This window comes from Larus michahellis, chromosome 11, assembly GCF_964199755.1.
Source record: "Larus michahellis chromosome 11, bLarMic1.1, whole genome shotgun sequence".
Classification (NCBI taxonomy): domain Eukaryota; kingdom Metazoa; phylum Chordata; class Aves; order Charadriiformes; family Laridae; genus Larus; species Larus michahellis.
In genome coordinates, this window is record NC_133906.1 from 16899718 (window position 1) to 16912262 (window position 12545).

A 12545-nucleotide genomic window follows, 5' to 3' on the forward strand; every position below is an offset into this window, starting at 1 on the left:
TTTTGGGATTACACCACAACATCACTGCTCCTTTCCCACACCGACAATTACCTTCTCTCCTTTGGTACCGGGTAAACCAATGAGCCCTGGAGCGCCGGGGAGACCCTTAAGGAATAAAAGAAACAAGGCGTTGGGATGGTTGCTGTAAGGCAGGGTTCTGTCAATGGCTGGAAGTGAGATACAGGAAAACAACTCACAGCGGGTCCAGGGTCGCCATGGTCCCCCTTCTCACCGCTGTCACCTTTTTCTCCCTTTGCACCATCCAAGCCCTGCATAAAAGAAACGGCATCAACCAAGAAAACCTGGCAGCTCCGCCCGACAGCCAGCCCACGCATCCGCCGCCCCCTCCCACGTCTCTGGGATGCTTATACCCGCCCTGCCCTTAACGTTTTCCTCTCCGCTGGACCATATAAGAAAAGTGTTGAAAATAACAGCTTTAAGCCTCTGGGTTTGGAAACCCTGACTTGCATGTGCTGCCGGCCCTCAGGACTCCATGCTGGAGGAGGGGTTAAGATTGTAAATGTGTCTGGACGCAAAAAAAAGGCTTGTTTTCCAAAACGCCAACTGCTGAACAGCACAACCAAGGGATGTGTTGCCACAAACAGTGACAAAAAAAATCAGTTCTCAGAGCTGACAGGCCTTTGTGAGCCTGTAAATAATGCACTGGCAGCCTGGAAACAGTGGGTGACATTTAATTTATTGACTTACTTTAGGTCCCTGGATTCCTGGAGGACCCTGCGGGAAAGACAATGGTGCTTTTGAAAAAACAGAATTTAAAAACAAACCCCAAGGTCTGCTTCCCAAACCATTTCTTCCTCAAATTATGGGCTGACAATGGCCAAATATTTCTTTTTCAAGACAGGTGGCAGATCATTTGCTTCTGCCATGTCAGATCAGGGGGGAGACAAACTGAAAAGAACCGCTTTGTGTGACGTGCAATGATAAAGCTCTGCAACAGGAGCTCTGGGGGGCGAGAGCCCTGCAAGAGCTTTGCTGAAGCAAGTGACAGCAAGATCTGGAGGGCAGCCCCCTGCCACCACGCCCCCCCGAGCCCGGCAGGGCTGGGGACACTTCCTGGGTCATGAACGCCGCCTGGTTTTGAACGTGGTCTCTCAAGGTTCATCTTGCACATAGCAGAGGCATCCTGACCTTCCCAATGCCCTTGATGGCTCCTCAGCCTTTTTGAGCATCGTAGGTACCAGACACTTCAGACAGCTGCGTCAGAAACGCTCCGCGTGTTCCTCACCGCCCGCTTCCTCTCCCACCGCAACTGACGGCACAGACTTACTGACTCGGGCAAATTTGTGGGAATACAGACACCATCATGGAGGAAACAGCTTTTCCCATCCCACAGCGTTTTACCTTTTCCCCGCCCCAAAGAGCAACTTGGATATTTGCAAAACGTGCCACAAACGCTGATATACTCTCCTAAATCAGGTGCTTCCATTCCTCCGAAGGCAGCACCCAATGCTGCAGATCTTCCCCAATTTTCTTCCCCCGTTTCACAGCAGTCCACGAGGATTAAACAGAGAAAACCACCCTCGTCCTTAACTAATCACATGCGATAACAATCTGCAGCAATGCTCAATTCCACGAGCCGCTTTCCAGAGTCCTACCATGGGGCCGGGTAATCCGGGGGGTCCGGGCTCAGGTATGATCTGCAGAAGGGAATTAAACAGCACATTAACGGGGCTGGGCAGAGGGAGGACAGTTCGGGAATGGAAACTTCACACAGCCCAGAATCAGGATTTTATGCCCTCTGATTTAATGGCTTTACTCAAAATACCTGCTAATCAAAGAGCTGCTTATAGGATTTATAAATAAATGAATCTAAGTAAGCACAGGAATCAAGCTAGCCTCTGAAATGAGAGGGGTGACCCACGCTACTCTCTGGATTTGCCAGTCGCAAAATGGATGTAACGGAAAATGATGCAGTTTTCTGCACAGACTGGAGGAAACCAGCCTTTTTGATTTAAAAAAAACCCACAAAACAAAAACATACAACAAAAAACCCAAAACCAAAAAAGCCAAAAAAAACCCCAAAATAGACTTCTCGTGTCATTAAAAAACAACCTACCAAAACCCACCACTTTTTACTCTTAAGCAAAAGGCGTGAATAACGAAAAAAGATACAGAAATCCTGTAAAACTGCAAGGAGCCCAATATGTTTTTAGAACAAAAGGTAATTGTAACAGCAGCATCCAATATCTCAGCCATCAATACAAAATCTGAAGTAACTTTGTGGCGCTGAGTTTGCAAAGTATTCTTCCCTAACAGATTAACCCCATTTGGACACATCTGAAAGTTCTTGTAGAAAACAGCTGGGTTTTGTTCCCCGCCGCTGATGGATACGGAACCGGTGGCTCTGGCTGCGCCCCCTGACTTCGCCTGATCCCGTGTCGGGAGGAGGTTTTATGGTGCCGGGATCTTACGTGATTATTCTGCAAACACGGTGACCCAGTGTCTCCTTTTTCTCCTCTGTCGCCTTTTGGCCCTTCTGCTCCCTAAAAGATAAAAGCATAACGCTGATGTGGTGCATCTTCCAGGGAAGCAAAAACAAGAGAAAAATACATTTGTCTTCCTCTAAACTCCAGCCTTGGCTCAAGCAAAGCTCTTGCTCATCCCCATGGGACTGTTTGAGAAAAGGAGATTTTCTCCTCCTTCGTACTGGCTTCCATCACCTTCTGAATAAACCGTTACCACCATCATTAGCAAAGAAAATTCCAAGCTCCCGCATTCTCCAGCGCCGCAGTAAGGCGCTGTGGACAGGCCATTGCTTGGCTCAGCAAAGCCGGCCCCATCCACCGAGCGTTTGCAGAGATCAATCCATCAAAGAACCAAGCAGCAGATGTAGAGGGACAGAAAGAGGGGACGTACCGGTGGACCTGATAAGCCCATTTCTCCTGTCTCTCCCTTCTGTCCCATGATCCCCTCGCTGCCCTGGTCACCCTTTGCTCCTTTGGGACCCTGGAAGTTTACAGAAAACAACTTGCTTAGGAGAAAACTTTAAAAAAAACCAAACCACAACAGCCATTTCTGCCTTTCTTTTGTTTCTCTCCGTATTGCAGCACAAGCTCATGACAGCATGTTTTAACGTTAAAACTCACATACACTGATTTTGCAGGTGCAGCAGAATTTGCCTGTGCCGTAGCAGGAATCGCAGCCATTTCGGGTTGGGAAAGTTTATAACAGAATTTGAGACAGCGTCTGACGAAGCACTCATAAAAGAAGCCCCATTAGCTCAGCAGATGTGGCCACGAGCAGCATCTGGGTGCTCATGGCTGAGCAATGGGCAATTAGTTCAAGATTTGCTTTTCGCAGCACCGGCTCTCCCAGACACACAAATAAACTCCTTTTTAACTCGGCTCCTGCAAGGTCTCGCTCGATCCAGCCATGCCCCACGCACCTTTTCACCATCCAGCCCAGGTGGACCCGGCAAGCCCAGCTCTCCCTGGAGCGACACAAAAAAAAAAAAGGGAAGTTAAATCAAGAAATCATCTCAGGAAAGCATTTTGCAAGGAAATGAGTTATTCGTGTGTATCAAATATTGGGGTTATGGGTTTGGCATTGCCAGGCTCAGGAGCAGCAGCAAGGAGGTTTCAGTGATGTGCCACAATTACCAGCTCATCCCAATTTGGGTAACACGGAGACCTCGAGAGGCACCAAAATTCTGCCCCATCCCATCCTTCCAAGTGATGCTTTTCTGCAAGTTAAATTCTTCTTTCAAAGACTACAGGTGGCTGCAGGTTACTGGCTGCTGCTTGTGCAGCGGGAGGGCAGTGCGGTCCCGCTTGGACACGGTGCCGGGGCACCAAGAGGTGCACGGAGGAGGGGGGTGGGATGGAGAGCAGCTTGGCACGGCCTTTGGGGCCGCGGGCCCCTCCTCACAACGGCTTCTCCCACTTACTTCTGCCTCCCACCGCCTGCAATGAGGAAATCTTGGAGGGCTGGGATTTCACCAGCAGGAGTGGGACTAGGAGGTGGATTTGCTTCTGGGACAGCATCCTCTGGAAGAGGCTGGAGACCAGAGACAGGTCAACAAAACTTTGCCTTTTGTGTGAAAACCTCCATTTTCAGCCTGAGGAAGCGTTAAATAGCATTTTCTTTATCACGCATAGTCTCAAGCCCTGCAGCCAGCACTGCCTGCCTAATTTTGGCCTGTGAGACACTTGCTACGTGCAGAGCCGCTAATGAACACGTTGCTCACTACGCAACACCGTCTGCATGGCAGAGGTTAGGCTCACCTTGGGACCTGGAGCACCTTGGGGGCCCGGTGGCCCTGGGGGACCCGGCGAACCCTGAAACATAGCACACAAAGCGGGCATGAGCGTGACTAATAGGAACATGGCACGCTATCCCCGTGCTGCCAGGGACGGGTCGGGAGCAGCTCCTGGCTGCGATCTGCAACCAACACTGGAGTGACCCACGGCTGCCCAAGCACCACGAGGAGCTCTGCTGACACGAGGTGACCCAAGGGCCCCTCCGGCACAGGGGATGCTCATGCAAAAGAAAACATGGCCAGAGCCAGCCGGGTGCAGCAGTACGTGTGTTTAAGAGGCAAAATGCCTTTAGCTGGAAGCATAACCCCACACAGGATCCTCTTTTTGCGTTCTCCCCCCTCCATCCACGCAGGCCGGGGAGAAGCATCCTGCTGAAAACAGCAGCAACCGGCCAGGGAGGTGCAATTAAAGAGGGGAAATGAAGGAGTTTGTGTGAGCACTAACAGCAGGAAAACCTTGCACACTTAAGGAAGGTGTTTTTCCTGGGCACTGCTGGGCTCAGAGACCATGAACTGCCTTGAGATGAACAACTATTTTGCAACTTGCAAATTATCTCAAACAGCAAAACTCATGGTCTCTCTCAGCTGAAAAACAGAACTGTATCATATCCCCAAGCACCTTTTTCCATGATTGTAAATACCGTTACATTTAATCACGCTGGAAGCCATGTAAAGCCACCCCTTTCCAAAGCTCTGTCCGGGAGACAGGTCAGCGAGCAAACACCAAAAATGGCTAATAAGCAGAAAAACGGCAAAATTAGCGATGTTCAGTGAGGTGCCCGTCTGCAATCTCCACATGCAGCACACAGGAGAGGGTCTGGGCCCAGCAAATGAAGTCCCCAGACATTTGATGGAGCCTCTCCAACCACCGCACTCCACAAACTCCACTCACAAAGCTGCATGCCGTGCAGACATCTGGCAAACGGTAATTACCATCACTTTGTGTATCCCTGCAGCCTGTTATAAAACAATTAGGATGGTTCTCAAATGTGTCTGTAATTAAGTATTTATTCTATTCGGCTTCTTTCATCTTAACGAGAATGGCAGGGTGCTGCTGGGCCAGGCAGGTTAGGGCTCGGGCACCGTTCCCCATCCTCCTGCATCCCGACCGCTGCTTGCAGAGAAAACCGCTCCAGAGGATGCACAGCAAAAACAGCGGCTCCACACTGGGCTGCGGCACAGCAGGGGGGAATAACAGCCTGCAGTGGCAGCGGATAAGCCGTAATTTGGCTGAAAACACTCGTTGCATCAGGCATTTATATGTCACGGGCTGCGTCAGGTTGCTTTTACCTGCAGAATATCAACTTGCATCCCACATCCTCGTCCCATGAGCCTGGTACCCAGCCTGAGTTCACAGCCTCCAGCTTTTGCCACCATTTTTGGTGGTACACCCTAAATATCTTCAGCCCTGCGGTATGATAAGCTCTTCCCTCCCAGCCAGCTCTGGGTTTTCTGGGTTTTTTCCAGCCACTTCCCATTAACCTGCAGGAATCAGCACGGCCCTGGTGTGGGACTTACCTTGAGCGCATCCAGGATTCGGCCGTCATAGTCGATCACTACGGTGTCGCCCTGCTCCCCTTTCAGGCCGGGGGGACCCTGCAACCGGGGACGAATCCTATTTAGTTTTTGCAGCATCCGAGAAGCCAGCGGTACGAAAGCAAAGACCCGACACCCAGGTGTTTGGGGGATTATCACCTTACAAACACCATCAGTTTCATCAATTCCGAGTCTGACAGCGGTAACTGCCATTCAACCTAACCTCAGAAAGGCACACATCTCTGTAACTGAGAAATGCATAGAAATCCTCACTTGACTGCCCCTATTCACACTCCCCTCTCGCAAAATAAGGGTCATGGGATGGTCACGTTGATAAGAAAATTGGACTTGACTGCATTTCCCAGAGTTATCTCCCATGCCAGCATCTGGTACCTGCATAACAATTCGTTTAAGTATGTAGTATCTCTGTTTTCTAGCACTGAACTGATCCTGAAGCGATTCAACCGCTTACTAAGCAGACAGAGGTGGTGGGGAACAGCTGAGGTCGCGGCAAACACATGACTCCAAACTGAAAAAGAAAATCCCTGAGCATCCATACCCGGGGTCCGATGGAGCCGATTCCTCCCTTCTCACCAGGTTCACCCTGAAAAATAAAAATCACATTTTTTGGTTCAAAGAGACCAAGGAATATATAGGATATTTATCTTAAAAATACTGTAACTACATGAGATGCCAAGATGTGTTTTAGATTAAGAAAAGGTACGGCACCAACAAGGAACTGCTGCTCCTAGGCAAAAGGATAGAGATAGATTTGACTTCAGAACAAATATATTTTGCAAAAAATAATGTTAGTGTGAGCTTGTCAACAGTAAGAACTCCTCATTGCAGTGGGAGCAGAGTGTCCCGCTCACGACTGAGCTGCCGGTAACGGCGACGCCGCTCCCTGGCTCCGCTGGCGGCTCCCAGCATGCCAAAATCCCCTCTTGGTGCTGAGCTTTTACACGGCTCTCCTTTGCTTTAGGCTGAATTTTGCGTGTGGAAAGTTTCAGCTCACACGTTTAAACCATTTTTGAGGGCGAGTTTAAGGAAAAGGGCTATGCCAAATTTTTGTTTGGAAAGTTGGGAAGTTTTGGAAAGCTGTAGCGCTCCCACAGCAGGGACCTGAAACAAAGTTCAGGATCCAAAACCCAAACCTTTTGCCATACCCATGAAAATCCATTTGCTGGCCAAATTAAAGCTACCCCCCCCCCCCAAAAAAGTAAAAAATGGTAGAAATGCATAGACTCTCAATAGGAAAACTCAATTCAGCAGGTCCCAGGGGGAACAAACCAACACTGCTACTATGGTTTTAGGAAAAAAAAATAATAAAATAAATGGCTAAGGGTCACCCGAGCCCACATTTCTGCGTCATATACAGTTTCCCGCTCAACAAGGAGCCCCGGCTGCTCGATACAGAGAACGCGACTGGATACAGAGCCTTCTAAACAAGAAGCAGCTGAGAGGGGACATAACAGCCCACGAATGCTGTCGGGGCCTCATCATCACCGCTCAACGTATCAAAACCGTCTCATTGCATTTCTTGGCAGTTGTGAAGGTCGGCGGAACGGGACGGCACGTAAGTGCTCTGGGCTTTGAAGCGGTACCGCAGCCAGCAATACACGGGATCAAAATGTGATCAGAGGTTTAGGGGAAAAAAAAAAGAGGCAATTCAATGAAAAACACGTAAGGAGATGATTTTAAAAACTCTTATACTGATCTCTGCTTGAATCCAGCTTTCGTTAAATCACCAGGAAAAGGTAAAATACCTCTTAACATCCCCCTGTTTTGTTTCAGTTTGGGCATTTTATGAGCCTTTTAGAAGGCAAAGGCTTAAAACACCTACTCAGCCAAACCCCTCTGCCCCAGCAGCATCGTGCCCCGCTTCCCAGCTAATGGACATTTATTTACCTTGGGTCCTGGCAAGCCATCTGTGCCGTTCTCTCCCTTGGGACCCACGCTTCCTTTCTCTCCCTGAAAACAAGACAATTTCAACAGATGCTATAAAGGTAGGATGGAGAACACATTTCTTAGATTATAATTTTCTTGCTTTATCTCTGCTTTTACACACGAGTGAGCAAAGCTCTGCTTTTAGCCTGAAATACGTCACGTTGCCTAGGTGCAAAAGGGGAGTTTTTGAGATAAAAAAATGAAGCTTTCAGGCTTAACAGTTTGGCTGCGGGTGGTATGTTCAGCCCTAAAGTTATCCCCAAAACTGCTGCACCTGGAGAAGACTCCCGTGGAGAGCCCGCTGCACCCTGGTCTGGGCAGTGCAAACCCACGTCCCCCAGGCTCCAGGCCACCCCCAGCAACACCCGGATTTATTTCTGCAAGAGGAGCCTCTAAATGGCAATTCCCTGCAATAGTCAACATGTTGCGCTTGCAAACTTCTCCCGGGCAGAGCTATCAATGCGAAGGAGTGGGTTCTCTTTCTCTTTTTTTTGGGTTCTTTTTCCATGTCAGGGGAGAAATGTGCTTCTCAACCCAACTGTGATACTGTGCCAGGAAATCAGATAGCAAGAGATGCTGCCAAGCACATACATTAGATGGACACAGAGCAGAACATACCTTCGGGCCCATAAGTCCTTGTTCCCCGGGGATCCCATCATCACCCTGATGAAATAAAATATAAAAGGTGAAATACAAAGAGTGCTTACACATGTACCATTGGGACCCAACACATCATTTGACCCCATCGAGTGTTGCACAGACCTGAGACCCACTCAGGTTTGCAGGAGGCTGGGGGAAAGCTGCAGCAAGGAGTCCAGGAGGCTCCAGCGTGGTCCCCTGCTCCCACCCAGCTCTGCCTCCCCTGCTCCCAGGGCAGTGGATGGGCATCTCCCAGAATTTGCTTACAGCAGCCTGTGGGAAAAGTGCTCTCCCATCTTTGAGACAAATTAGATATTTAATCCATTCAGGCTTTTTGGGTCCCAAAGACCCCCTGCAAGCTGCCACCCATCCTCATGCACTTCACCACAAGTCACCAGCACACCCATCTGCCAGGAGGAGATTTTCTTGTTTCACTTGTCATGCTTCGTTGTTCTCCTGGAGTAAAACCACTTTTTTAAGCCAAATTCCAGCCTGAAAAACACCCATGGCCACGTCTGTTTTGGGGCAGAGCAGTAAGAGGGAAAGGCTGGGCCCTGTCAGTGCTTTGGCTTCAGTTAAAGGCAGTGATTTATCCACTCCTTGATGGCACCACCAGAAGAAAATGTGGAGAGCTCGGACACGTGAATCTCCTGCAGACTTCAATGCCTGACCCAAGCAGTGTCCCTGTCCTTACAGAGTGGGCAATGCCACGAGACCCAGGTGCTGTGTAGTGATGCCCGTCCCAGGAACCTCAAGCCCATCCCGGGGGCCCCTGGGCAGATAACAGCCTCCAGGCGCTTCTTGGTTCAGCTTGAATTATTGGAGTGTAAGGGCTCAAAGACCTACTGCTTTGTTTGGCATTTGCTATTTTATTCTTTGTCTATTGGGCAGATGCGATTGCAGCTTCTGGCTTGCTTGTGGTAATGAAAACCAGGCTGCAGGCACAGCCGTGTCTGTGCTTTGGGGTCGCATGTGCGAGAAACCCCGGGGAACATGAGGGCAGGCTTGGTATGGCCAAGCTTCAGTGGCCACAGCCATGGCCACTGCTTCTCCATCAGTCTCTGGCAATAGTTTCCCTAGTCAAGCACCACACAAAGCAAAGCAAAAAAAAAAAAACCCAAACAAACAACAAACAAAAAAAATCACTGTTTTACCTTTTTCCCTTGGATGCCGGGCTCACCCTTCAACAGCAACACACATGGAGAAGAAAGTTTAAGGACATAACAGAAAATAATAACAATCGTAAGGATACTCCAAATTAATGGTAAAGTTAAAATACTTGGCTTGTGCTGATCTTCTTTATCCCCGCCTCCAAATGCAAGAAAGCACATTCCCACAGCACACCAGCTTCCAGCCCCCCATGGCTCCCTCCACCCCCACCCCAAGGTTTTACCATGGGCAGCGGTTGTGCTTTCTGTGTAGGCGACACATTCAGACAGACACTTGCAGCTCCAAGTCAATGGCTAATTTGATACCTTAAAATTCTTTGCCTGATCAATACAGATAAGTCCAGTGTGAAATAAGCATGTTTGCCTCCATTCCCCTTATGCAGCAATATTTCTAGAATTTGCGTTAAAATTAGACAGATAAGAAATTATTTATTACCCACCTTTGGTCCTGGAGGTCCCCTGGCACCCTGTCGAATATAAGAGGAGTTGGTATATTTGTTTGACAATGGAGTATAACAGGATAAAAACATTTCCAAGAGTACTTCAATTCCCATGAAAAAAAAAAAAAAAAAAAAGAGCCAGATGCCAACTTCCCTTACTAATACAGCTGTAAGTTCTCTGTGCTCCCAGTAAATAATAAATATTTTTTTATGGTTTGTATATTTTAACATATAATAAGCACTTTTTTTATCCAACCTAGGCCTTAGTGAACTGGAGTTACAATGCCAGGAGGCCTCAGAGAAGCAGAAGTGGGGATACAGGAGCAGCAGATCCCTCCGGAGGAGCCCAAGGGGACAAAGACTGACCTCTTTTCTCCCCAGGGCACAGGTACCCCTGGACAAACATCCAGTTTAGGAAACATGTAATTTTCCATGGGTTTTCCCATCAGCAAGGGCACAAAACCACTTGCTGCAGTGAGCTGAAGAGCGATGTACAGTGTGGGGGGCTGAGGGACCCGCACACACGGGTGCTGCCGGGCAATACTAACCAGGAGGCCGTCCTCTCCCGGCTCGCCTTTGAAGCCCTGCAAAAATGAAAAAGCCAACACTGAAACTATTATCCCTCATTCTCCAAAACGCTCAGCGATAATTAGGACGTTCAGTAGCATTGTGTTGCAGCCTATTTTTTTTATTAAATAAATTACCAGTGGTCTAGAGATTTGCAACAGGTCATCTGAAGGCTACAGATCAGGGAAGAGATCTCCTCTGGGTTTTTCCAGTTACAACCAGCACCCGTAAATACATGCTCCAGGTCCAGTTCTTTGCTCTGGAACTGGAGATGGAAGGTCCCCTCCTGCTCCCTTGGCCCCATGCCCCAAAGCTTTGCTGTATGACCAGTGCCATGGTTTGGTGGCCATCAGAGCCCAATGGCTGGCCCAGGCTGGGGACCCAGCGGTTGGGGTGACAGCACCAGGAAAGGGGACACCCTTCACCCTCCTCTCCCTAGCTGGGGTGGGAACTGCCCAGCATGTGCTCGCTGCGCATCTCCCGTCCTTACAGGGGGGCCTGGAGGTCCTCTTGGGCCATCTTTTCCCGTGTCGCCAGGAGGCCCCCGGGCACCTGGGGGTCCTGGCGGACCAGGGGGACCAGTGGCTCCATCTCGACCTTGATCACCCTGGAAGAAGTTCACACAGACATGGTGAGATGAAGTGGTGTTGGCAAGCGGTGGCTGTGACACATGCACTGCATATCCCTTAGCCATCCCAGAGGAATTTAATTACAGCTGCCAACCGGGAAGGCTGGGAGCTCATGGCCGCTTCATGCCCTTTGGGTCTGGTTCCTTAACCAGGATTTTGCTGAATGACTTCCAACGGGGTTTTATCTCATTAAGCCCTTGCCCAACGACTGTCTGCATGGAAACCACCAATTCGGCAGCACCCAGAAATAACCCAGACCCAACAACATGCCGGCATGGAGCATGCACACACTTCCATAGCTTAGTGCACCACACCAAAAAAAAAAAAAAAAAAAGTAGCATTTAGTAGTATCCTTTAAATACAGCCAAGGTCATATATTAGCATCCAGCTTAGCTCACACCCTGCGTTACTTGGATGCAAAGAAAAAAGCAGCAGCTGTATCTCGGTGTGACTGTGAAGGGTTGGTGGGTGCCTGCTCCAGAGGGGAGCATCCCGTGGGGTTCCACCACCCAGTTATCGGCTCCCGATCCACCGTCGGCCACCACAGCCCAGCCCCGGGGCTATGGCCGGGCACATCCATACAGCTGCACAATGGAAAACCTCACGGAAAGGCCATCTCATAAATCTTTTAGCAACATCTGGAAGGGTTACCACCGAGGCAGTACGAGGACTGTATTTAATATGTGGTCCACCCTCAAATCAGGGACAAGTGTGGGATTTTTCAGAAGTCCTTAAGTGACTTAGCAGCACAAATCCCACGGCCTTTCAACAAGATCTGTGCTCCTAAATCTCTTCCATAGTTTTTAAAAAAATCCTATTGCAAATGCTGAGTGCTGCATCTAATTAGGTCAAGTCAAGACTCTCCCACTGAATTTTGCCTAATTAAAACGTCACGTTTAGAGTGCGAGAATTTAGAGAACTCCAGCTTTAATGCATTTTATTTTACAACACCAGCACTGTTCATATGAACATTTATGGGACTCTGTTGCTTGATTCCAAATTCTCACAGAGAACCAAATGCAAAAACCCATCACTTTTACGTGTCTCTGCTTTGACAAAACTCCCCCTAAATTCCAATGGGGCATCACTCAAGCGCGCTCCCAACAAGCACCTCTGAATGTAGCCACGGTAGGGCCAATTTAAAACAGCAAGAGTACACTATCAGCCAGCAAGAAACAAAAGCAACTCAAAGAATCACAGCAAAGCAGTGGCAGCAGACCCCACACGTCTACCTTCAGCACTCGCCGGCTAAAGACAAGCTGATCGTTAGCCAGAAATCCGTGATTGAGCCGGGGAAAAACCATCTAGCCAGGTAAAGTGGGAGGCAGAAGAGGGAAGA

The 12545-nt window shown here is 49.1% G+C and overlaps 1 protein-coding gene across 1 annotated transcript in view; it reads right to left on the reverse strand.

Annotated features, from left to right (window-relative positions):
- The window catches only part of COL23A1 (collagen type XXIII alpha 1 chain), a 195573-nt gene that overhangs the window by 8006 nt on the left and 175022 nt on the right, over positions 1–12545 (reverse strand). The window contains exons 9-26 of the mRNA XM_074604048.1: positions 12439–12510; positions 11068–11184; positions 10559–10594; positions 10011–10037; positions 9556–9582; positions 8381–8425; positions 7724–7786; positions 6375–6419; positions 5798–5875; positions 5213–5236; positions 4245–4298; positions 3407–3451; positions 2878–2967; positions 2433–2504; positions 1617–1658; positions 709–735; positions 198–269; positions 52–105 (exon numbers count right to left, since the gene is read on the reverse strand). Coding sequence (XP_074460149.1) covers positions 52–105; positions 198–269; positions 709–735; positions 1617–1658; positions 2433–2504; positions 2878–2967; positions 3407–3451; positions 4245–4298; positions 5213–5236; positions 5798–5875; positions 6375–6419; positions 7724–7786; positions 8381–8425; positions 9556–9582; positions 10011–10037; positions 10559–10594; positions 11068–11184; positions 12439–12510 — 990 coding nt within the window. The remainder of the gene's footprint in view (positions 1–51; positions 106–197; positions 270–708; positions 736–1616; positions 1659–2432; positions 2505–2877; positions 2968–3406; positions 3452–4244; positions 4299–5212; positions 5237–5797; positions 5876–6374; positions 6420–7723; positions 7787–8380; positions 8426–9555; positions 9583–10010; positions 10038–10558; positions 10595–11067; positions 11185–12438; positions 12511–12545) is intronic.